General features: G+C 39.2%; 1 protein-coding gene across 1 annotated transcript in view; it reads right to left on the bottom strand.

Moving 5' to 3' along the window:
* The window catches only part of EFCAB6 (EF-hand calcium binding domain 6), a gene marked incomplete at its 5' end in the record, with an annotated part of 134053 nt that overhangs the window by 84818 nt on the left and 21818 nt on the right, over positions 1-27417 (bottom strand). The window contains 7 exons of the mRNA XM_081331367.1: positions 42-113; positions 1661-1828; positions 4223-4334; positions 8025-8135; positions 11184-11332; positions 17115-17233; positions 19980-20101. Coding sequence (XP_081187493.1) covers positions 42-113; positions 1661-1828; positions 4223-4334; positions 8025-8135; positions 11184-11332; positions 17115-17233; positions 19980-20101 — 853 coding nt within the window. The remainder of the gene's footprint in view (positions 1-41; positions 114-1660; positions 1829-4222; positions 4335-8024; positions 8136-11183; positions 11333-17114; positions 17234-19979; positions 20102-27417) is intronic.

Raw genomic sequence — 27417 nt, 5'->3', positions numbered from 1 at the left:
ATTCTTGAGTACTTTTTAAAAGAAAACATTTTGTTACTTACAATATTCCAAGCTTCAAGGACAGAAGTTGGCTTTTTAGCCTTCTTTGAACTATTAGCCCACTTTGAATCTGTCTAATTGGATTTAAAAAAAAAGTTAAATTAAAATTCTCTCATACCATTTCTAAAGATCAAGGTCAGAAAGAACATAAAGGTTTTAAAAATCTGCAGTACACCATTCTGTGGGAAAATCTGTGGTCAATATTATATCCAGGACAATTTATCAAGAGCCTGCCTTTATTAAGAGCAAAGGACAAGAGTGCAGATTTCAGAGGACAATAAAGCTGACAATTCAGTAGCACAGACTGAAAAATGTAAGCTTAGCCAACTGGATTTGATTCATTTTCTTAAATAAGCAGAAACACACCAATCATGGGATTTTGGGGCACCCATATGGTTGATTCATAGCAATTTAGAGTGGCTACAGTGCAACTGTCATAAATATATGCTAGTTGCCAAGTGCCTGAATGCTGACTATGGGAATGTTGCAACGGTCATAAGTGTGAAAAACGGTTGTAAGTCACTTTTTTTGGTGGTGTTGTAACTTCAAACTGCCACTAAACAAAGGACTAAGTCATTAAGTCAAGGACTACCTGTACTGCATATCTTTCCTCTGCCTATTGGGTAAAGCAAAATGGTGATGCATTCAGTAGTAAACCAAGAGTAAATCAAAACTATCATAAGAAATATAGTTTTTAACTTACAACCATAACTAAGCCCAGAATTTTGGTCATAAATTATTTCAGTTGTCAAGTGGGTCATTACACGACTGTGTCCAATTTTATGAATTTTTGGTGGCCGTCATTAAGCAAATATAGTGGTCATTATTTGAACAACATGGTTGTTAAGAAAATCCATTGTCTGCAATGGGTGTTTTTTTCTAGAAATTGGAAGTAAATGCTGATATCCAGCAAAAAACATTGTTAAATTGCAATCATGTTACTGCGGAACCACGCAAACAGCAGTAAATGCAGGCTGAATGCAAGTGCCCAAAATGAGATCACATGATCATAGGAGGGACCCAGCTTCTGGAACTCTGAATCTGGGTTATAAGTACATTTTGGCGGTCTATCATAATTTTGAACAGTCTCTAAGCAACCAATTGTAAGTCAAGGACTATCTGTAAAGCCTCCTCCAAGTTAGGTTTGATTCCTGGATACCTCACAAATTTGTCCATGTGATTTTTCTGAGCAGCAGGACAGAAATTGTTTACCATCACCACAAGTGTATTCCACAGGAGATAGTTAAAAAATCAAGATGGCAGCCATAACTATGTGGTCAAAACTCCAATTGTTTCTTACACAGGGTTTTCCACACCCTGCAGACACTCTGCATTGCTGTTTTTTAGGAGACTCAGTCCAAACCCTACTTAACTTTTTCAACATTGACAGGGTGACTTGCTGTTGTCAGTAGATTGACTTCCACAAGTTGAGCTCTTCTGTAACTTCATAGATCTAAGTTTTTAAGAGGACCCCAAGGAATATGAGGTAAATGAAGGGTATCTGTTGACAACCTGTCCTCCAAAGTTTAGGAATAGCTGTTTTTAAATCTTTGCTTCTTGTTTTAATCATTTATTCCAGAAAGAAATATAGATACAATAATTGATTGGTGATGGAACTTACTACGGAATCTTTTTCAAAGAGGTTTAAAAATTCATTGTAGCTTAGATGTCCAGTATGTTCTGGATCAATTATCTTGATTAGTTCTTGGAAATCATCATCACTTATTTGAAACATGATGCAATCTAAAATGCGCCGAAGCTCATTTCTTGTAATTTTCCCATCTTGATTCTAAAAACATAAGCAGAGCATTTAACAGTAGTAAAAGATAGCATAAAGACCACAACTTCCCAGTTTTACAAATCTACAAGATATTCAATCCTACTTTATTCTACTAGGCAGTTATTTGTTTAAATTATTTAATTTTTCAGATCTAGTGATTATGTAAAGCTGTTATCCAAAAAATGCAATTTTTTTTATTAAAGAGTTTTACAAAAACAAAGTTTTACAATATATCCCCAAATCCCCCCCACCCCAAACCCGCCCACTTCCCCCCCACTTCCCAGAGCTAAATACAGGATTATAGTTATAATAATCATATTCTAAATAAAAATTATGCATAATATACAATTAACCAAATTCATAATGTGCTTTAACTCCCCTTTAACATAACTACAAAGTACCAATAACAATATCCCACTAAAATCTACTCATAAGCTAAATGGAACTTTTTAGTCCCATATTTGTTCTGAATATAATCTATCCATCTCCTCCAAACTGAAATATATCTTTCCTGTGAATGATCTTTCAAATAAGCAGAAATCTTAGACATTTCTGCAAGATTCGAAACTTTAAACACCCATTCTTCTATAGTAGGCAAACTATCCTTCTTCCAATATTGTCCCACCAGTAACCGTGCTGCTGTTATCATATTCAACATCAAGTTAGTTTCTTTAACATCACAATCTACAACAATACCCAATAAAAACAATTGCGGAGAAAACTTTATCTTTCTCTTAAAAATCTTTTGAATGTTCCACCAAATTTTGATCCAAAAAGCTTTTATATTTCTACAAGTCCACCACATGTGAAAATAGGTAGCTTCTAAACTACCACATCTCCAACATTTAGACTGTAAATTAGGATACATGTTAGACAACTTCTTGGGATCCAGATGCCATCTATAAAACATTTTATAAAAATTTTCTCTTAAGTTTTGAGCCTGAGTAAATTTAACATTTCTGACCTAAATTATCTCCCAGGTGTCCAACGAAATTGGTTCCTGAATATTTTGTGCCCACTTTATCATACAGTCTTTAACCAATTCCGTTTCCGAATCCAATTGCAATTTTTGATTATATCAAAATCCAGAATAAACATGCCTGTAGGAAATCAGAAGAGATGCCCTAACCCTAACCCCATCCTGATGTCACCTAGACTGAGAAATCTTTAATTCCCATCTACCCTCCCCACCCCAAGGTTATCTGTTGCTTTAGAAATAATGATTACCACAGGTTTATAGAAAATCAAAATAAATCAAAATCAAAGAAAACACTTTATCTGTCATCTATAGAAGGAAAAATAGCACTTTTCTGTTACAGTTGATCTATAATTAATGTTATCAAGAATTGTATGAATATACTTATGTTGGTTTAGCTTTAGCATATGCAACAGTGAGAGCTTACTCCCAAAGGGAAATAGCACACAGTGGACATACAGATGGAAGAGCAAAATATTTTTGCTCTATTCCAAGTAGCTACCATCAGGCAGCATGTGACTGATTTCATCCATATTGGGAGTCATCAATACGTTATCAGATTTTCACACCTGGGGAATTCTGGAATAACTTCCAGAATTCAACACATCTTCAAACTGAGGTTGAGAAATTCTGCTTTAGATTACTGTCTTCAATGAGGGTGAAGATTTCGCTGTTCAGCGGTCTTGCAGGAAAGGATATACTATAGAATCCAGTCTACATAGTTTATCAATATTATAATTGGGTTAGATAGTCCCTGTGATTAGGTAGGACAGACAGGGAGGAAGCTAACCCACCAGATTGCAAGAACACAAGGGAACAGTCAGACGAGGAGACCTGAACTAATTGATAACCTTACATTGCAATGAACAACAACATACATTCAATTTTGCAGCTATTAAGATTGTTAGCCGAGCAGGTACAAAAATAGCCAGGGAAATGATTGAAGTCTGGAAAACAGGCCCCTTGTCAGCCAACAGGCGTGCTAATGTACCACCAGTTTATCAGGTACTTAGGACCAAGGAATTGGCAGCACAAGGAAACAACAGCTAACACCCCAATCAACAACTAAACCACACACAACCAGGCACCACATAAATACTACACACAGAATAGCCCAAAGCACACATTCTATCAGAGAGAAGCTCATTGAGCATGGGCTCCAGCGTGAATCTAAAAGCTCGGAAGACTAAATCTCTAATCCTGGCGACCGACACTGATTGGATCTTGCAACCTTATTCTAACACATATTCCTTCATTCATGAGGAAAGTTTATTATTATTATTTTTGCTAATGGCCTCCTGCTTTTTGAATTGACAAGAGTAATTTAAGATCAATTCAATGCAAAACTAAAAATGTCTGAAAGATCCCAAACAGAATAATTGTGCAGGAAAGGGGAGAGAGGAAAGGCATCTTATCAGTAGTCATACTCTGTCAAGCATCAAAAAAGCCTTCTTCAGAGAAGAATAAGCGTCTTGGATATGTCCATGCAGCTTTAAGAGAATTCGATCCGTTGACAAGGCTTCATCCAATTTTCTGCTTCTGTAAGGAAAATATGAGTTGAGTTCTACTACAGTACGTATGTGATGTGACTGCACCTCTCAAGATTCAGAAAATCCTATGTTAATATCACTAGGAATGAACCAGTGTGTCAGGCTTCAAAAACTAAGAAAGATCCACTGAGACTCTTCTAAGTAGTTTTCTTTATTGTTCCTCAAACATAGATAGAAACCTTGCCAATTTAAAGCAGGGTACTTGCACCATAAAACATGTACTCTGGGAACCATTAGCGAAGAGTCACCCTCTTCAGCCTCTTTCTCTCACACAAACTATTGAAATTGTGTTCTCTCCTGCTTCTCTGGCATGTATTCCCTCCCTCCTGGGAATCTGGACAACAGTTCATCACATCTGTCGTGCATTCACGAGACTGTTTTAGGAAATAACCAGTGAACCCCCTCTTTGGATCCAGAAGAAATAGAAGGCTGCAGTCATAAGCACAAGCCCACAAGTTTGCCGTAGCTGCCCCAAAAAAATAAATCAGTAAAATCTTAGGCCACATCAAGAGAGGTATAATGTTAAGATTATGTGAGGTAATAGTTCCATTCTCTGTTACACGAGTCAAATCACACCTGGAACACTATGTCCTGTTCTGGTCACTGTACTGAATCACAAGAAGGGTGCTGTGGAAATACAGCGCAGAGAAGAGAAACCAAGATGGTAAAGGTCTTGGGGGTTATAAAAAGCAGTTAAAGGAACTTAAAAGTCTGTTTAACTTAAAGAAGAGAAGGCTGAAGGGGCGGGGGGGGGGGTGCGTGTTAGCAGTCTTCCAATTTTGGAAGGGTCCTCATAGAGAAGAAGAGGTAGACTTGTTTTCTGCAGTGCCCAAAACCTAGTGCCTGTATATAGTTGATTTTTTTCTAAATGTTGAGTGATTTTTCAAAAATATAAAGTGGAACAATTTCCTCAGAACTGAGATGGAAAATGGGGGAAATTATCTAGACAAGGTTACCTCCATTTCTATCAGGAAGGAAGGAAGGAAGGAAGGAAGGAAGGAAGGAAGGAAGGAAGGAAGGAAGGAAGGAAGGAAGGAAGGAAGGAAGGAAGGAAGGAAGGAAGGAAGGAAGGAAGGAAGGAAGGAAGGAGAGATTGGGAAGAGAAAAAGGACTGCTCTAGCAGGCCAACCCCAATCCCACAATGCCGTATGTTAAATCTATCCTCACACAGTGCAAAGCCTTGGTGCAAAATGCTTGTATACAAAGAATGATCAACAGATGGAGACTGCATAAAGCAAGTCTCATTCTCTGCCTCCCCCATCTACCATACAATGTGCTACAGTTTAGAATATCTGTCAAAGTCTTATGAAACTTAATAAAAGACAAAAGCAGATCTCCATATTCCAATCCCTTTTAGTAAAGCCTGGTTCTCATAAGCCATGTGCAATTTCTCAGTAGATTATTAGGGATTTTTCAAGAAAAATACGAGTGATGATGCTTTTCTTCCAGGGTAACTCGATTAGTGCCCATCTTGCTCCTTCCTTTGCAATAAGCAGTTGCAGTTTAGGATATAATTTACATGAGGAGACACAGTAATTTGCAGCCCAACTAATGTTCTATGTTGTATGAGTATATGTTTTCCTAATATTGTATATACTAAATAACACTTTGCAATATGCAAATATTCTACAATAAAATATGTAGTGTGGGTAGAGGGTGTTTTTGTTTTTATCTTTTAACCTACAAGTTTCTAATAGTGGACCTTCAAAACTCACTGCAGCAAAGGAGTCCAAGAGCAAAATAAAGAAAAGATTTGTTCCACATTAACGCTTGGATTTTTTCAGATATCACATTTTAGATTAACGTCCAAGATGTCTGAAGGATATTTCTCTATACAGAATGTGAACATGGCAACCAGTAACACCCATGTGTATTATTCATGAAGCTGGAATTGCTACTATATTTATTTTATTTTATTATTAAATTTATTTGCCACTCATCTCATTTCAAAGAGACTCTGGGTGGCTTTACAGCATTAAATGTATTAAAATCATAAAAGATAAACAGTCCTAAAACAATAAAAATGGAAATTACAATCAAAAATAGAATTACAGTAAAAAGAGGTGGCGGGAGGGAGCAGAATGAGTGTGGTGTGTGTGTGTGTGTGTGAAATTGTTTCTTAATTCATCAGCCATCCCCAGTGTCATGCTCTCCCACTAGGGCTCCAATCCATCTGACAGAGCCAGATCTTCTGGCCCTTACAGAAGGTCAGAAAGGTGGATCAATCTCATCTTGGGGGGCAAGATGTTCCAAAAGGCAGGAGCCACAGCAAAGAAAGCCTTTCTCCTGAAGTCAGCCGGTGTCATACCTCCGTCTGAGCTTGAATCTGAGGAGGAACATAAGTTGGAACGGGACCCTATGGAGGCTGAGGAAGAGGTGTCTGTGGCTTCGGAGGAATGTGGGGAAGAGCAGGCCGAGGCAGGCCAGGGCCCTTCAGGATTGGGACAGGAGGAACAGGAGAGGCAGAGTCCAGGCGATGAGCAAGGGCCACCACCTGATCCTAGAGCACGGAGAGTGGAGAGAAGGAGGGAACCACGCAGGCAGATCTCACTACTCGGGAGGAGAGCATCCCGCCCTTCTCCACAAGAAACACCTGGAGACTGAGACTTAAGGAGACGCTGTGGGGAAGGGCATTTGTTGGGTACAAGCGCTGATTCCTTGGAGTCTTGTGTATTGTTGTTGATCTCTTGTTCTGTGACTCCTGTTTGAAAACCTGGAAACCCTGGCTATTGGACTGACTGACCATGTTGCTTGAATGTTTAAAGACCTCGGACTGTATTTCGGATTCTCTCTTTTTGAAAACTGCTCAGGCAAGCTAGGATTCAAACGGACTCGTTGAGTTTATCTTTTCTTCCTTGTTTTCTCTATGGCCTTGAGTACTTTCTTATGCTAATCAGCCTGTATTTGAACCTGCTTTCAGCCAGAGTTGGCTGAAGGCATGTGTGTGTGTGATCTTTCGTTGGAGGCTTGCCAGCAAACGTGGGAGCATTTGGAGAAAATTGGGAGCAGTAAAAGAACTGTTTGAACTGCCAGCTGACTGCATTGCCTCTGTGCTGTGCCCTGGGTCATCACAGCCAGCCAGAGTCCCTTGACTGGTAGGGCCTGATAGCATGCCTCCTCTGCCAGCACACGTGAGTTGGGGCCATAAACTATAAGTCTGGGGAACTCTAACCTGCCCCAAGATAGCCTCCAACAGGTCATGTGATGTCCTGTTATGTATTGCAGAGGTAGGCAACCTTGGCTCTTTTATGACTCGTGGACTTCAACTCCCAGAATTCCTGAGCCAGCCTGGCTCAGGAATTCTGGGAGTTGAAGTCCACGAGTCATAAAAGAGCCAAGGTTGCCTACCCCTGGTGTAGTGGAACACTGTTATCATGACCCCCTTTATCTATCTCTTCTTTAGGCTAAACCACTATTTCTCAATCTTAGTGACTCTAAGATATGTGAACTTCAATTCCCAGAATTCAGTTCTGGGAGTTTGTCCACACATCATAAGAGTCACCAAGATGGAGAAACATTAGGCTAAATATTTTCTACTTTCTTTAACTCCTTTTCATAGGATTAAGTCCCACCATCTTTGTTGCTCTTCTCTGTATATGCGAGGGTAAAAACTGGTGCAGAGTATTGTTACAGGAATCATGGAGATAAGTGGAATCTATAAGTGGAATTTCTCTCCTACCTGTGATGTTTTCTTTTAGAAGTTACTTGGCTGCTATCAAACAGCAAAGGATCTTGGAATTTACCTAGAAACTTCTCCCAAGCCATATTTTTGGATAGTTTTATTCCAAATCTGAAAAAACATTTATATTTTTAATACTATGGCTTATTAAGCAGTACAACTGAGACCATTTCTCTGAGCTCAGAAGAGGAAATCTTGGAGCAGTTGGTTTGGTTCACCAAGAAAATTATATTATATTTTTATATATTTTTCTTCTCTACATGTCTCCCATTAAATACAAAATACTCTAGATTCTGGTGCAGTTAGTATCTGGTGAAGAGGACAAATCTCCAAATATACACTATTTTACGGATTTAGTCTTACAGTTCAACAGTTTCCAGCAATGGAATTAGAACAATAACAACTTTATACAGTAATCAATATTATCCTTAGGAATATACACATAATTTCAGGCCATTCTACAATAGAACATATTCTGAATGGATTGTGAACAATCCAAAGTTTTACAATATCAAACATCTAGCAGAAGCAGCCATAACATGTTGAGTCATAAATATTTTATTAATACAATAAAATAACAAATAGTTTTTTACCATCTCATACAAAATGGAAAAAAAATATTTTAAAGCAGGCCCCAACATCTTTCACATTCCTAGAGTTTGTTTTAAATCTTTCCAACATAATGAATCTTTAATCTAAAGAAAGCCACTTGTATGTTTCATTTCTGCATCACATCTTTGTCACCGTATTCACGATGCTGCAGCTTTAACATTAGCATATCTGTGCAGTATCACCTTAATAGATGTGGCAGCTCAAAACGTGGACTTCCCTGTTTATAGCCTTATTAGAATGGTATTGCCCTTCCTCTTACTGAAAAGGTTGAGAATCATTGCATACATAAATGCTTAGGAGAAAGTTATAAGCAATGACTATCACAATTATGTGCTTACATCTAACTTTTTTAAAAAATGAAGTGATACAATGCAGCCACAGTATTTTCAGTAGTGCAATAATTGATGATTACTACACATAGTTGGAAATTAGTTGAAGAAATTTATGATTTATTTGGTAAATACACAACACAGTGAAGTCACAGCAAATTCTGAGTCTTTCTCCATGTGCACTATATTAACAGTGAGGGATGTTTTTTTTTCAGCTTTAAGGAGCTAAAGGATGGCATGTGCTCTGATGTTGGTATACAGTTTTCCTTTGCTGAGACTATTCTTTATTTCATTTTCTTTCTTATTTTTATTTTTCTTTCTTATTTTTCACATTTGAAATCTGCCAAGACAGACGACTCTGAGCAGCATTCATATTAAAAATGGAAAATATCAAACAACAATGAAAACCACAATGAAGAGAAAAGTTGACTCAACAGAGAAACAGCAAACACTCAAACAAGGCAACCAACACACAGTAAGTTTATACCATGTCTTACTTGAGCCAAGAGTCAGGATGAAGAGTCAGGGCTTGAAGACTAGTCTATAAGAGAGCAGGGTTATGACTGTTTGCATCACAGAGGTGTGGGGGATACTATGACAAGAGGCTGGTGCCGTGACAGAGAAGGCCCACAACCCAAGTCTTATCAGATGGCATGCTTGAACAATGGGACCCAAACCATGCCAACTCTTTTAGATCTTACAGAAAAGCAAATGCCTTTAAATGATAAGTCCTCTGCCATGTAGGGCTTCATTAATTGCAACCAGGCCCTTGAATTGCACTCAGAAGCCTGAATCAGTGCACTCAAGTAGCAGAGGTTACATCAATATATTGTAGCATGCCCATATCTGCTTGTTCTGCTTTATTTTGGATCAGCTGGTGCTTCCACGTAGTTTTTCAGAACAGCCCCAAGTAGAGTACAACTGCAGAAATCCAAAAGGTGGCTAAGGTGTGAGATATTATGAATAGGGCCCTACAATCCAGGGATGAATGTAATTGGTGGGCAAAATGGAGCTTCATGAACACAGGTACTGAGTTGTTCATCATTTCTGTTATGTACTGGGCTTTTTGTCGGAATACCACGTGGGTTGCTGGAGCAGCTAATGGTTCTCCAGCAACCCAGACTACAAGTCTCCTTTGCTGCAATTGGCTATCTCCAGGCAGCAATGGTTGATTCAAACCTATTGGCTGCCGCCTAGGGGCTAGACTATATATTGCAGCTGGTTGCAGCCATTTCCACATCGCGACCCCATGGACAACGTTCCTCCTTCTGTTACATTTTGCATGTAACAGAAAAAAATTGCACTTAAGACTTGTGGTTTTGATAATTAGGGGAAAAAATGATAATAGAAAAAAGCCATACAGTAAGAGATAATTTTGTAATTATACTTGTATTTGCTGCAGACAAAATCAGAAGATTCTATTTCTTTTCATTCTTTCTCACTGGACTTGTCTTTTTTCTTTTTTTTTCTTTGTCTCTTTCCGTTTTTGTTCTCTCCATTTTGTATTACCTTATGTTAGTGTTTATGTTCTCTAACGCTTTTAATAAAATTTATTACATAAATAAGTTTCAAGGCATTATTTTGGGGGGAAAAAATAGTGGGGCATGCTTTGAAAACAGCCCAAAGAAATTCTCCCTCCTATTGATTAAAGTGTATGTGTTTTTTTCAGGAGTCTGAAAAACTTGCAGCTATTTTAAACGTGCCTCCTTACGGCAATGGTATCTTTTTTCAGGTCCACACAAAAGATTGAAAGCTTTTGCTTAGTAATAGAAAGCTTCAAAGCACCTCTTTCAAATCCTTTCCAAAGCATTCACTATCCTATTTTCTATGTGTCTCCTTAGAAGTAAGTTCTATTGATTTGCTTCAGATAATAAACACAGGAATCATTTCCCATTAGATGACTATCCATTTTCTTCAACAAACACCTACCAGTTCAATGCAGAATGATTTATCAAAATCGTATGGAGCTTCTACATTCTAGCTCGGAATGAGATAATGAATGTTTATATATTATAAATTATCATGGTATAATAATGACAATAAAGGTTTATTAAAGGCAAACCCAAATATTACAACAGTACCATAAATTGGTCAGACAGAGCAAAATATGACTTAAATACCTAAGCTGAATATGCTGTACTATGAATACAACTTTCAGGAGGGTAATAAATTCATATTGGGTTGGCTTGGTTTGAAAGAAAAATAGCAGATGACTTACCTATTCATTAATTCTTGGAAGACATCTTGCTGTATTGGAAATAAAAATGTGCTAAGAACTGATCTTAAATATTCCAAAGAAACAAATCCACTTCGACCAACATCATATGCTCTGAAGGCCTTTACAACATCCTCATAAGCTGAACGCAACTGTAAAGAATAGATTTATAACAGTTTTACTCATAAAATATTGAGCTGAAGAGATATTGCTGCTATTATAACAATTCCTTCCAAGGCTCAGAAATTCCCAACTACTGAATGATTGCTATGCAGGGCAGAGCACTCAATATTTCCTTGATAACCTCCATAGGTGTAGTCACCACCAAGAAATTGTGGTTGGTGTTTTGATTCTTTTTGGTAACAAAGATGTGTTTGTAAAGATAGGCAGGGCAAAAACTAGCATTTCCCAGAAAAGAACCATTTAGTTTCAAGGCTACCAAGTATTTTGTAAAATATCCTAAAGGTGAACACAGAACATGGAATCAGACAGCTGAAAGGTACCACAGAGTTCTTCTAGTCCAACTGCCTCCTCAAGGAGAACACCTTATATTACTCCAGTCAAAGAAAGTGTCCAGTCTTTTCTTGAAAATCTCCAGTGATGGAGCACCCAAAACTCTGGGAGGCAAGTTGTTCCATTGATGAACTGTTCTCATTGTCGGGAGATTTCTCCTTTCTTCTAGGTTGGATCTCTCTTTACCAAATTTCCACCCATGACTTCTTCTCCTGCCTCAGGTCGTTTGGAGAATAAGTTGATCCCCTCTTCTTTATCACCGCCCCACAAGAACTGGAAAAACAGCTATTTTATTTTTTTATTTATTTATTTATTTATTTATTTATTTATTTATTTATTTATTTATTTATTTATTTATTTATTTATTTATTTTAATCCCATTTATATCCCGCCCTTCTCCGAAGACTCAGGGTGGCTTACAAACTAAGTACAAATCAATGTGCTTAGCAACAGCCTTCATTCTATGTATATCCCTGCTTATTAGGGCTTTCGCCCCACCCCCAAGCGGCATTATTACAAAGTCAGCTTATTGCCCCCAACAATCTGGGTCCTCATTTTACCTACCTCGGAAGGATGGAAGGCTGAGTCAACCTTTAGCCTGGTGGGATGCGAACCTGCACTAATTGCAGGCAGCTGGTGTTACTTAAGGAGGCATTAGCCCACTGCTCCACCAAGGCTATCACGTCCCTCAAATCATTCTCTCCGATAAGAATAGACATACATAGTTCCCTTAACTGTTCATCATATAGTTCAGCTTCCAGGTCCCTTATCGTCTTTGTTACTCTTCTCTGCACGCTTTCTAGGGTCTCAGCATCTTTTTTGTATCATGGTGACCAGAACTGGACACAGTATTTCAAGTGTGGCCGCCCTGGTGCAGTATAAATCTATATTATCACTTCTTGTGATCTAGATGCTACCCCTCTATTGATACAACCTGGACTGCTGTGGCTTTTTGGCAACTGCAGCATATCGCTGGCTCATAACATATACCAATTCACAGTGCTTTACCTCTATCTCTCCAAGCGGTTTACAGAATCAGCTTATTGCCCCCAAAATCTGGCTCCTCATTTTATTGACCTCAGAAGGAGGGAAGGCTGTGTCAACCTTGAGCCAATCAGAATTGAACTTCTGGCAGTGAGCAGTGAGTTAGCCTGTAATATGGCATTCTAACCACTGCACCACCACAGCTCTTACTCATACTTGGCTTGTCCACTAGAACATCTAGTTACCACTGTTGAGCCAGATACCACCTGTTCTATACCAGTTCATTTGGTTTCACCTGCCTAAATAGACCTTACTTTTCTTACCACTGAACTGTGTCTTGTTGGATAGGGCACAATGCTCAAGTCTGTCAAGGTCCTTCTGAATCCTGAGTCTATCTTCCAAAGTGTTAACAATTTCTTCCAGCTTGGTGTCATCTGCAAATTTGATGAGTTTCCCTTCTATCACCTCATCTAGATCATTTATGTTGCATTGTCTACTTTGTCAAATGCCTTGCTGAAGTCTAAATATACTATGTCCACAGTATTTCCTTGATCCATTAATTTAGTCACTTTATCAAAGAAGACAATAAGTTTTATCTGGCATGACCTGTTTTTAACAAACCCATGCTGGCTTCCAGCAATCACCTCGTTTGCCTCTAGGTGCTCACAAATCCACATGATTATCTATTCCAGGATTTTTTACTTGTATACCTGTTCTATCTCCCTTGGCATTGCTTTTGATAAGTTGAGCTTTTTCTTCCTTTTGCATAAAAACAAATGCAAAGAAGGAATTAAGTAGTTCTCCCAGCTGCCTGTCACCTTTTTTGCCATTTTCTCTCACTAGTGGACCTATCATTGCTTTGACTTTCTTTGTTCCTTACATATTGAAAGAATTTTTGTTATTATTGTTGTCATTAGTTGCCAGTCTTAGCTCATTCTGGGAATTAGCTATCCTAACTCCATCCTTGCCAATTTGAGCTATTTGTTGGTAATCTGTTTTAGTTATCTGCTCCTCTTTCCATTTCTTATAATTGATCTTTTTGTCCCTCAGATTGTCAGAGAGCTATTTGTGCAACCATGCTGGTTTCCTTTGGTATCTTTTGTTTTTCTTTTTCTGTGGTAGTTTTTTTGCTTGGGCCTTCATTTTCTCATTTTTCGGGGTTTCCCAAGCTTCCTCCCAAGTGGAAGACTCCTCAGATTGAAACCCCTAAGAGCATAATAGACATCTTTGTATTAGCCATGCAGTTGTTGGGTGTGGCATCATTCTTGAGTAGAGTGAAATGAAGTGTGGTGAATTTCTGAAAACTCCAGCTGAGGAAGTAAGCTGCAAAGTATCACTCAACTCTAATGGACTGCTGTATCTAGGCTGGGAAGCAGACAGCTTAATTGCTTGATTACTCCCATCACTACAGTACAACAATAATTGTATGATTCAAGGTAGTTCAGGCATTTGGATAAGTACATTCATTTTATGGGACTCCAAAGAGCTGCCTTTGAGGATTCAATCAAGCAAGAAACTACTAATCATGAAGTCCACTGATAGGGTCACGCTTGATGGAGGAGAAGGATGCTTGGTCTGGACTATTTACATCGGATAAGATAGTCAGGCAAATCACTACATCATGAAGTAAATCACACAGCATACAAAAAAAAAGGCGGGAAAAAGAGAAACTCCCCCTCCACACCCACATCAACCAATCACAGTGCAGATTGCCTCACGCAGGCTCCAGCACTCTTCAACCTATCAACTATAACTGTATTCTGGTTGAATACACAACCGCACTGCTCCAGCTACTAAATTTAACTATCTTAACATTTTATCTCAAGGACACTTTAAGTTAAAACAAGAAAATAACTAAAATTGGAAGGTTTTATATGTCATTGGTTTTCTTAGGGTCACTTTGAAGATTTAATTTTGATAAGAAGGATGAGTGAAAGGGGTAAGACTGAATTTGATATGGAATTGGCTACAAATTATGAACATATTATTGCTAAAATGTATAAACTTTTATTGAAAATGGAAACAGAAAGTGAACAAGTTAAATTTGTACGATAACATGGGCAAAAATTTGAATATAATATACCATTGAACCAATGGGAGAATATGTGGGAAAAATAGTTGAAATTTACAATGAATAATCTTAAAGAGAACTTTTTAAAATGATGCATGGCTGGTATTTGACACTGGATAAATTGTCAAAAGTATATAATGGAATTTCAAATATTTGTTTGAAATTCAACGTGAAAATACATTTTTTTCATCTTTGGTGGACATGTAAGAAAGTGATAAATATTGGGAACAAGTACGTGTTTTGATTCAGAAGATTCTAACGGTAAATGGTTTTTCTTTTGGGGTTAATGAATCAGTAAATTGAAAGATTCTATGGAAATTTGTTTTTACATATGATATCAGCAACGAGACTGTTAAATGCACAAAGATGGAAGGACTTGCAAATACCTACATTGGAAGAATGGTTCATTAATTTAACAAAATTGGCAAAATTGAAAGCTGTGATTACTGTAAACAAACTACTTTGACCAATTTTATTTCTATTTGGAAGATATTTTTGTACTTTTTGTGAGAAATTGAGAGAAATGAAATTTTAATTTGGGGATTTGATGACTTACAATTATATGAAATTGTGGAAGTAAAGTACATTATTGCTAATTTTGCATTTGAATGTATTTTTACCTATACGAAGAGAGTCAAAAGCCATTCTTTTTTCTTTCCTTTTTATTGCTCTTTTATCTTGCTTTCTGCAAGATAACTTCTTTTTTTGTTTACTTTTTACTCATGTTTTTAAAATTTAATAAAATTTTAGGTTAGAAAAGAATGTTTATTGTTACATAATTATGTCGGCATAGAACATGATAACTGTTTTCCGGTACTTGAGGGGTTGTCACAAAGAAACGGGGACATTGGCTTATTCTGTAAAGCACAACAAGAAGTTATGGGTAGCAGCTTGTTAAAGAGAGATCCAGCCAAAAAGAAGAAACTTTCTAACACTGAGAATTATTAATCAATGGAATAGCTTGACTCCTGGATTGTGGGTGTTCTATTAATGGAGGTTTTCAAAAACAGACTGGACAACCATTTGATTGGACGGTATAAGGCTCCTACGTTGAGCAGGGATTGGACTAGAAGATCTCCAAGCTCTTTTCCAGCCATAGGACTTTATGATGTTATGAGAATATTCCAAGACATGCTTTGCAAATCACGGAATACCCCAAAGGAAAAACATATTTTGAAGAGTCAGATACATCACTGCATCATGTAACAGGAGTGGAACATATTTCAGGTATGGCCGGAGTATGGGAAAATGCAGGCTTTTCCTTAATGAATTTAGATAGAAATCATTTCCCTAAAAGAAGAACTGAATTATTGCCCTAGGCAGGAAATGCAGGATTGTTGGCAACTGCCATGGCTTTCCTATAAGAAAGATTAATCATTTCATGACAGTATTCAGAATTCTTTGGAAGAGAGTCAGCCTTCCTGGGTAAACTAGACAGAAAACATGATTATATGAGCCAAATCTACTTCATTATAAGGCTACATCTTGCAAAAATCTTGCAAATCTGAAAGTACAAACTTCCTGCCCTTCTCTTCTTGATTCATTAGGGATGGTGCTTCCTTAGTTTCCTTCTTTCTCTGACCATTAAGTGACTGCAGGCCCCTGCCCACCTTGTCTGATTGTTTCCTGGGTAGTATTTCTTCTCCCCTTTCCTCAAAGTCACCCTGCATTTCCTTAGGTAAAGGTAAAGTTTCCCCTGCACATGCGTGCTAGTCGTTTCCAACTCTAGGGGCTGGTGCTCATCTCCGTTTCAAAGCCGAAGAGCCAGCGCTTGTCCAAGGACGTCTCCGTGGTCATGTGGCCGGCATGACTAGACGCCAAAAGTGCACGGAACGCTGTTACCTTCCCACCGTAGTGGTCCCTATTTTTCTACTTGCATTTTTACGTGCTTTCGAACTGCTAGGTTGGCAGAAGCTGGGATGAGTAACTGGCACTCACTCTGTTACGCGGCACTCGGGATTCGACCCGCCAAACTGCCGACCTTCTGATCGACAGGCTTAGCGTCCTAACCCACTGAGCCACTGCGTCCCTTACATGCATTCCCTTACATGCTCACTATCTTCATGCTATGAGAACCACTATCCCTAAGGCTCCTTGGAAAGAAACAAGGTGCTTAACTTTATCTTTAATCTTCCTGTCTTGGATGCTTCTGGGTTTTTAGAAAAGTGGTTTGCCCAGTGACAGGAGAGACATGCTTGCTGAGAAAAGAAATGCAAGAAAAAGCTGCATAGAAAAATGGCCAAAAGTACAAATATTAAAACTGACGAAGCAATTTTTCAATGTTCTCATACAAAGCCATTAGCCTCTTCCAGGTGATGGAAACCTAATATTCAGTTCTTCTGTAAAACATTCATCAAAGAACTTACCTTTTCCCTAAAATGCTTCGCAGTGTTATCTAGATGGATCTTTGTCAAGTTGTATCCAGTTGTGGCAGGTAAAGATATCCTTGATTCACTACTCTTCCTTTCTGGGGATTCATTCTGCGCTGTTAAGGAAAGCTAGGGTTTAGCAAGATTCTATTAGTCTTTTTTGAACAAGATAAATAATATTGCTTATTTTTTACATTGCTCCAGAGTAAATAACTTGATGTCCAAATCACTACCCTGTAGCAACGTTTTCACTAGCTCAGAGTTTTGTAAAATATCACCAAAACTTAGAAAAATGAACAATATTAAAACAGGTGTCTGCATTTAATTCTTAAAAAAATACCAAAATATTGCCAGATTTTATGGAAGAACAAATATCTTGCAGACATTGGCTCTTGTGTACTTTTGATTGCTTTAATTTTTAAATTTGCCCAGAGTTGCTGGACAGTGTATAAATTTAATAAACAAATAAGTTCAATTTAGAAATAATTTAAGAATCAATGCGCACCAATACAGACTGATAAGTCAATGTTTATGGGTCCCCTTTTCATTTCATTTTTCATTCATTCATTCATTCATTCATTTTATTCAAGAACCTTACCAAGAAATCTAATAAACCCAATAAATAGAAATAGAGAAAAGATATGAATTAAGGTACAGTAACTTTGGAAAGAGATTCATACGAATGAATACAAAATATCATTTCAACATAGGAAGCTAAGGACGAATGGAAGCTAAGAACAATGTTTTATCCAACATGACTGATGTTCTACAATCAGGATACATTTATTTTTGGGAAAACCCGGTAATAAAACAGCCAGTATATGATTTTTTATGGAGTTAGATCTGCCTTTTTTGCTTGGCCCATCAACAGTGTGGGTTATTCACAGTGCTTCACCAGAGGAGACTTTCAAAAAGAGACTTGGATATTCATTTGTTTGAAATGGTGTAAGGTATCTTGCTTGAGCAGGGAGTTGGACTAGAAGACCTCCAAGATCCCTTCCAACTCTGTTATTCTGTTATATTTTTCACTTGAAATCCAAAATTTAATTTTTGAATGGAACTGTTCAAACCCATCCATCAGAACTGGTGATCTCCAATGGTTTGCTCCACTCTACCGAGACCCCCAGTTTTGCTTGCATATCCTTTCACCTGCAGTGGTCGTTCACTGCTCTGGACAGCCTTTTCATCCTGGGTTATTTTCTATGTTCTCTACTAGTTCTCTACAGCAGGGCTTTTCAACCTTTTCACCCATTGTACCACTTTTAGGATATGGCAACATCCGAGTACCACCAGTCGCCTAGCTAGGTGTCAAAAACTTGATGACCAAAAAAAAAAAAGGAAAAAAAGTGATGAAGTACAGGTAGTCCTTGACTTACAACAGTTCGCTTAGTGACTGTTCGAAGTGACAATGGCACTGAGAAAAGTGGCCCCCAAGCCACAGCCGAGCAAGACACCTGCCTGCCCGCCCGGCAGCGCTCTTCCTCCTGGCCAAGGTTTTCATTGTTGTGAGCATTTCTGTTGAGGATTGGCAGTGGGGGTGGGGTGGGGTGGGTGTTTGGTTTTTATTCCCCCCCCCTCTGCTGGGTGGTTGCAGCAGGTTTTGGTCACTTCACATGACCCTGGGACACTGTGACCATCAGAAATACGAATCAGTTGCCAAGCATCTGAATGTAAATCACAAGACCCTGGAGATGCTGCAACATTCCAGCTGATCGGCGCTTCTTCTGGGCTCAGCAGAAGCGCCAGGATCAGTGCCGAGCTCCAGCTGGAGCCTGGCGGTGATCCTGGCGCTTCCGCTGAGCCCTGACAGCCCTGCAGCTCCAGGCGTCTCTCGCTCAGGCTTGTGCGGTGCTGCCACCAGTTCAGCTCACTCCCCTCCCCTGCTACCACTTCTCTAGGATGGTCGCGTACCACCTGCCAGGTGCCAATGTACCACAGGTGGTACCCGTACCACTGGTTGAAAAGCCCTGCTCTACAGCCTGCTGCCTGTTGCTTTGATTATTGCGGCATCAGAGCAACAATGGTACCATTAAGGCAAAAAAAGAAAAAAAGGGGGGGTCTTAAAAAAGGAGTTTAAAAAAGAATATAACTTGGAAAGGCATTCATGTGTACAAACATCTGGGAAAGCCCAGGGATGAATGAGGAGAGGGAAAAAAACGTAGAGAGGAAGGCTGGTCTCGGTAGACAGGTCCAGGTAGCCCGCTAGCCAACAAATCAGGAATGCCTTCCTGCATGGATGGGAATGGCAAGAAGCAGGGGAATGACTAATCAGGGCTTGCATGCCTCCCCCAAACCCACCTGGAATTTCAGAAGTTGGCTTAAGAAACAGCTGGAAGCAGCATAGGTGACAAGTAGCTTAGGCTGCAGCATGAAACTGCCCTTTGATTGAAAGGATTGGTATTCATGAATTGAGAAATAATGTCACTAAGGTTGCTGGATGGTTTATTGTTTCTTTTTTCCTCCCAGGATTTTATAAGGTGTGAGGTTGCTTGATCTTTATCTTTATCTTTATTAGACTTATATACCGCCCTTCTCCCGTAGGACTCAGGGCGGTTCACAAGGTTTTATTAAAATAACAATACAACAATTACAAAAATTAAAAACAGTTAAAATAATTACATTTAAACCTTGAATAAATATAAAACCCCAATTAAAATCCAATTTAAAACCCCAATTAATACTCTCAGTCCAGGCCAGAAAGCTCAAAGAGCCAAGTCTTCAGGTCCCGGCGGAATGAGTGAAGGTCAGGGGCAATGTTGTTGTAACACAATCCCCTGTTATATACTAATTGGAGAAACCAAACTTTGTAGCAATGAAAGGTTGGTTTAATGCTGCTTCCCTCAACCCCTTTAAGATGCCTACCTGAATCTATCACCTTTTCAGCAATCTTTTTCTTTTTCTTCTCCAAGCTTATCCCCAGATATTGCAAAAATTCTTTATAATTCAGCGTGTTTGTTCTTGAAATACAGTATCGGTTCCATAATCTAAAACAAAAAACAAAAAAACAGGTTTTTTTCCCAGTTCATTAAATTTTGGAGAATAAACTAATGTAATGTTTAATCATATATACAAATGATGAATATAATAATCAAAACAAGAGCTATGTAAGATTTTTTAAAAATTTGTAAATTCTGATACCGAATGATTTATTTATCATTCCCCACTGTATTAATTACTTTCTTGGAATCAATTTGCCCTTTTCTTAATCAGCTTGGGAAGATTCATCTTTTTTTTTAACTTCTTTTTCTGAAACAGGCGAAGAAAGAAACATTTTGATTGCATTGTCTGTGTCACCCATAGCACCTTAGAACCACCTTGGAAGCTTGAAGATGTGTGGACTTTTATTCCCAGAATCAGCTCTTTCATCTTTTCAGGGAGTCCAAGTCTACACATCTTCAAGCTGCCAAGGCTGACTTAGAAGCAGCCACTAGACTTAAAAGAAACCATTGTAACTCATGGCAAGTCCTCCCCACCCATCTTCCTTTAAAAAAATGTCAAGTTTTTTTTTAGTTTATCATAAATAGTCAATATCCTCCTTTGAGCTCAGATCTCTCCTTCACCCCCAACCTCTAAGACAGTTTCCAACTATTACCCTTAGATGTTGTAACCTAATTTCAGCACAGATAAAAGGGGAACAATTAGCAACTTGTGCAAATAAACCATGGCGATTCTGGATCCCAAAGATCAAAAACACTCCAGCCAAGCCCTTATGGGATCACTCTACAGTAGATCTTTTTCTGACTGTCCCTAGAAGTAAGGCAACTGATATCTCTTCCCTCTTCTAATCCCTTGGAGGTGTGCCCTTAAAAAAAGAAAGAAAATAATGAGCACAGCTTGACTAGTTGTAGGCTGACCTCTGGGTCAGAAGGTTAGCAGAGTTTGGCCTAGTCAGTATTTGGATGGGAACCCTCCAGGGAATCTTATCCTCTGAGCAATATGCTAAAGTGGAACATAATAAAGATATATTATAGGAGCAGTTCTGGACCGTTTCCAAGATGTGTCCGTGAATTCACCAGGGGTTCAGCTTGAAGCAAGGGGATTTGCCATCGCCTACTCACTTAGCTGATAGAAGGCAATAGTACCGGTATGTTAGACTTAGGATGCTAAAACATTAACAAAAGAAGTATTTCCATATACGTAGCTGCCAAGAAAATTATATGGATAGTCCCATGGGATTCCCAGGAGTTAAGCTTTACTTTACAAATTTAATAAACAAACATGAACCTATTTAATCAACACTAGACGTTATGGAAGAAACTTTGAAGTGCCTTCTTGCAGCTACCATTTTAAATTCAGCCAAAGATGAATCCAGTTCGCTACATACATTTTACAAATCTCTAGAGAGTAAATGTCATCATTTTAATTTAGATTTAAATGCACCAGATAAAAATTTGTGATACTTTTTATGAACACTCCTATTGTTCTAGTAACATCCATTCAGATTTATCACACTGAAGACTTTGATGCCAAGTACAAGATTTATTATCAAATAAAACCACATTTTGTTGTTTTTCATTGCTTTTCTTTAAAAAGCATGGCTTCTGTTCTGTAATTATGTGCACCAAATTATAGGGAGGGTTTTTCCTTTGTTTTCATCTAATTTTGGAGGACATGCCAAGTGCTCATAAAAAAAGAGGAATATCAAACAGCAAACCCAGATAGTAAATATGGGCTAAAATTTGTTTTGAGGTTGCTGGTAACAAGAGATATAAAATATTTAGAGCAAAGCAAAACAAATAAATAGTCTGTCCTAATTTCTCTCCCCTCTTCAGCTTAATGTTTCTACTATTGCAGCTCATTACAGCTCTCCAAACCTTCCAATTAAAGTTTTTCCAGGCTTCCCTCAGGAGGACACAGATTCCTCATATTAAAGTGACCATATTTGCACCCCAAAAGCCTGGGGCACTTAATAGCAACAAAGAGATGGCCCAAATTAACCTTTTGGTGCCATTTAGTAGTTGTTGAATTTATGTAGCCCAAATCTGAGATCCAACCCTCAACGCCACTACTGATAATAATAATAATAAAAAGTACAACAGCCCAGCCATTAAAGAAATGCAACTTGCATTGGACAAACAGAGATTCAATTGTGGTTTTTACTCAGTCAATGATGAGTGAATATCTACAACAGAAATGAAGTGGCGGTAAGGGGTAGCCTGAAAAAGTATGGCTGAATAATCTTTAATTTAACCACTTTACTCAAAAGAGTTAACAAAAAAATAACGGAGCAAGACTGAATATTAGTTCTTTCTTTAATACTTATCTGTTTACATACCTCTCCCTTGAGTTGAGTTTAACTCCTAGTAATTATAAATATTAAACCACAACCTTTAATGAGCTGAAGAAGCTTCTTGGATGAGAAGCGAAACGTCTTCAAAGAGAAACAAGAAAGTCCAGTTGCCTCATGAAAAAGCACCTTTGGGATAACTATGACCGGGATGACTGAGAATCTCCACAGATGTTTAGGTATTAAACTATTTGTTTTTCATGATGAACTCGAAGGAAGATTTTGCCATGGTCTAGTTCAGTCTATAATTCTGAGAGTTTCTGATGATCTCCCACTCAATTTAATGGCCTCTGAGAATAACCATGAGAGGCAGGAGGGATAGCCACAGTGTAGACAGTGGTCATTCCAGAGAGATCTCTGCTCAACGAAGGAAAATAAAGGCAGAGGAAGGGGGAGAGCTTTCAGACATGCAAGGTTCTGTTACTGCAACCTTACAGTAAATATAGTGTTACAGAACTAATGAGAGTTCCTTCGAAGATGCTTCCTCCATTCCCATTCCTTCTGTGAGTTGAGATATCTCTTGTTTGACTGCTGTCTAGGCTCTGACTCTCCCTCCTGTCTCCTACAGTTATTCTTATATCCCACTACCAGTACTAGGTAAAGGTAAAGGTTCCCCCGCACATGTGTGCTAGTCATTTCCAACTCTAGGGGCCGGTGCTCATCTCCGTTTCAAAGCCGAAGAGCCAGCGCTTGTCCGAGGACGTCTCCGTGGTCATGTGGCCGGCATGACTAGACGCCAAAGGCGCATGGAACGCTGTTACCTTCCCACCATAGTGGTCCCTATTTTTCTACTTGCATTTTTACATGCTTTCGAACTGCTAGGTTGGCAGAAGCTGGGACACGTAACAAGCGCTTACTCCGTTATGCGGCACTCGGGATTTGACCCGCCAAACTGCTGACCTTCTGATCGACAAGGTCAGTGTTCTAATCCACTGAGCCACCACGTCCCTGTACTACCAGTACTAACCAGATGTAATCTTCTTTAACTTTTTTACATCTTTTCAAATTGGCTAGGAGTTGCCATATAGTTGGGCTCATTGACTCGACATCTGATGACCATGGAGATATATGCATATACATTTTTTAAAAATCAGTTGAGAAAACAGTTTGTTTTGTTCCAGTATGTCTTTTCACCTTTGCAGATTTGGTTATAACCTTGGGATTTCTATCCCAGGCCTGCACCGTCTCATTGGCTCTCCTGTTCAAGTGCTCTTCTTGTTACAGAATCTGTCTGTAATGTAAAATTATAGATAGTTCTTGCATTTCAGCTTCAGTGAAATTTTCATTGCTAAACTATGTGGTTGTAAAGTGCAATATCATGTGAATTCTTTGCTTGTCAATGGCAATCCTGGCAGTCCTACTTGCTATCGTAACCCGAGGACTGTGCAGGTCATTAAGTGAGAACCTCATGTGACTACAACATGGGAAGGAGTCTCAGGCAAGCGAGAGTTAGAGGGAGGTGGTGCAGGTAGGTGCTATGAAGGACAGGTAAGTGGGTGAGTGTCGCCACTGGATACTACAGATCACCAGTGAACAAGGAGGTGATGCAGGTGGGCGCTAATAGTGAGCAAGTGGGCAGGCGTGGGTGGGCACAATAAAATGAAGGCAGACAAAGATGTGGGAGAAACTGGCAACCTCCTGCTGGCTTCCTCATTGACTTTGCTTGTGGGAAGCCAGCAGGGAAGGTTGCAAAAGGGGATCACGTGACTGCAGGACACTGCAACTGTTATAAATTGCAAGCTGGTTGTCGAGTACCCAAACCACAATCATGTGACTGCAATGGCTGCAGCTTCCCAAACCAATCAACTCCCCCTTGTTCAGTGCCATCGTAACTTTGAAGAGTCGCTTGAACAAGTAACCCAAGAACTACCTGTATTGCATATCCTATATAGCATAATGAGAGAGAGAATAGATCTGGAGCTTTCATGTGAGACCCTTTCTGCATTTTCTCACCATCTTTTCTCATGACTAAATACATCCAGCTCAGTGGGTGGGATTTAAATACCTAAACAACCGGTTATCTGCGTGGATGCTGCTTCTGGAAGTCCATTCTGGGCCTGGGCCTCCAAGGCCCAGAACGGACTTCCAGAAGTGGTGTCCACACACTTCCGGTGGGACATTCTGGGCCTGGAAAGCCTCCCCCAGGCCTCCGAGGCTCAGAACGGACTTCTGGAAGCAGCATCCACACACTCCCGGCAAGCTGTTCTGGGCCTGGGAGGCTTCCTCCAGGCCTCTGAGGCTAAGAACGGACTTCCAGAAGTGGCGTCCTTGCACTTCTGGTGGTCTATTCTGGGCCTTGTAAAAAAAAGACTAGAGCCAGTTCACCGAAGTCAACAAAAAATTAGCTACCGGTTCTGCTGAACCAGTGTGAACCAGCTGAATCCCACCACTGATCCAGCTCCAATAGTAAAACATATACCAGGATCATCCACAGAGAGATCAAAAAAATCAAGATAGTGGTCACCAGTACATGCCTGAATTTCTTCTCCTTCTTTGTCTGCAATATGTTATATGCAAAAAAGGGCAGGGTTTTGTTCATGCAATCATGGTCAGCATCTTAATTTTTTAAAATCTCATTAGTGTATACTCTGGTAATCATCCCAGTTACTTTTCTGTAAATTGGACCTAATTTCTGAGTCCTGCTAAAATGCAATGCTCAGAAGAAGACACAATACTCAAGCCAATGTGCAATCCAGTGGAGCAATTGCTTAAAGACAGTTGGAAATTATATTGTACTTCAGCTGATACAGCCTCACATTGCACTGTTCTTCTTTGGAACCACATCACCCTGCCAGTTGATATTCAGACTTCAACAAACTAGTATCCATGCTTTTTGCCACAGTTATTCTTCTGAAACCAAGTGTCCCCTATCTTACATTTGTGCATTTTAAAAAAATTTCCTAAGTGAAGAACTTCATATTCATATTAAACTTGGATTCTCATATTCTTAGCAAGGTTGTGCACCAGAAATTCCCTCCTGTCCCTAAGTTGCAAAAGTGTATTTAACTCCTCACCCCCTTTGAATATAGGCATGAAAAGTATGCAGGCGCACTTGATGACACTGGAGAACATTGTGAAATGTATGATAGTTGAAAACTGAGTTTCTGTTCCTGTAAAGATTATTTCCATTCATCACTTACAAAGTACAAAATAATAATAACAACAACAATTTAATAAAAAATAGTCTTTCCCAACAACCCAAGAGACGGCTTTACACATGAACATCACCAGATGGTCAACACAGAAATCAGATTGACTATGTGCTCTGCAGTCAAAGGTGGAGAAGCTCTATACAGTCAGTAAAAACAAGACCAGGAGCTGACTGTGGCTCAGATTATGAGCTTCTCGTTGCAAAATTTAGGCTTAAACTGAAGAAAGTAGGGAAAAGCACTAGGCCCTCAGATATGAACTAAATTATATCCCTGATGAATACACAGTAGAGGTGACAAATAGTTTTAAAGAATTAGATCTGATAGACAGAGTGCCTGAAGAATTATGGACAGAGGTTCGCAACATTGTACAAGAGGTAGCAACTAAAACCATCCCAAAGAAAAAGAAATGCAAGAAAGCAAAATGGCTGTCTGAGGAAGCTTTGCAAATAGCTGAGGAAAGGAGGGAAGCGAAAGGCAAGGGAGAAAGAGAAAGATACACCCAATTGAATGCAGAATTCCAGAGAATAGCTAGAAGAGATAAGAATGCCTTTTTAAATGAATAGTGCAAAGAAATAGAAAACAATAGAATAGGGAGGACCAGAGATCTCTTCAAGAAAATTGGAGATATGAAGGGAACGTTTCATGCAAAGATGGGAATGATAAAGGACCAAAATGGCAGGGACCTAACAGAGGAAGAAGAGATTAAAAAGAGGTGGCAAAACTACACAGAAGAACTATACAAGAACGATCTTAACGTCCCTGATAACCACGATTGGGTGGTCACTGACCCTGAGCCAGACATCCTAGAATGTGAAGTGAAGTGGGCCTTAGGAAATCTGAGCAACATCAAAGTGGAGGTGACAGTATTCCAGCTGAGCTATTCAAAATCTTACAAGACTATGCAGTAAAAGTGCTACACTCAATTTACCAGCAAATTTGGAAAACTCAACAGTGGCCATAGGACTGGAAAAGGTCAGTTTACATTCCAATTCCAAAGAAAGGCAGTGCCAAAGAATGTTCAAACTATCGCACCATTGCATTCATTTCACATGCTAGTAAGCTTACGTTTTAAATCCTACAAGCTAGACTCCAGCAGTATGTGGATCGAGAACTACCAGAAGTACAGGCAGGATTTCGAAGAGGCAGAGGAACTAGAGATCAAATTGCCAACACATGCTGGATCATGGAGAAAGCTAGGGAGTTCCAGAAAAACATCTACTTCTGCTGCATTGACTATGCTAAAGCCTTTGATTGTGTGGATCACAACAAATTGTGGCAGGTTCTTAAAAACATGGGAGTACCAGACCATCTTATTTGTCTCTTGAGAAGCCTGTATGCGGATCAAGAAGCAACAGTGAGAACTGGACACGGAACCACTGATTGGTTCAAAATTGGGAAAGGAGTCCGGCAAGGCTGTATACTGTCACCCTGCCTATTTAACTTATATGCAGAGCACATCATGAGAAAGGCAGGGCTAGATGAATCAAAAGTTGGAATTAGGTTTGCCGGGAGAAATATCAACAACCTAAGATATGCAGATGATACCACTCTAAAGGCAGAAAGTGAACAGGAACTAAAGAACCTCTTGATGCGGGTGAAGAAGGAGAGTGCAAAAGTGGGCTTGAAACTCAACATTAAGAAAACCAAGATCATGGCATCCGGTCCTCTCAATTCCTGGCAAATAGATAGGGAAGAAATGAAGGTAGTGACAGATTTTATTTTCCTGGGCTCCAAGATCACCACAGATGGGGACTGCAGCCAAAAAAATAAAAGACGCTTGCTCTGGGGAGGAAAGCTATGGCAAATCTAGACAGCATACTAAAAAGCAGAGAGATCACCGTGCCAATAAAAGTGCGAATAG

This window comes from Vipera berus, assembly GCF_964194415.1.
Source record: "Vipera berus genome assembly, chromosome: 6".
NCBI lineage: Eukaryota > Metazoa > Chordata > Lepidosauria > Squamata > Viperidae > Vipera > Vipera berus.
The sequence above is the reverse complement of the archived record's forward strand: the minus strand, read 5'-3'. Positions and strand labels throughout refer to the sequence as shown.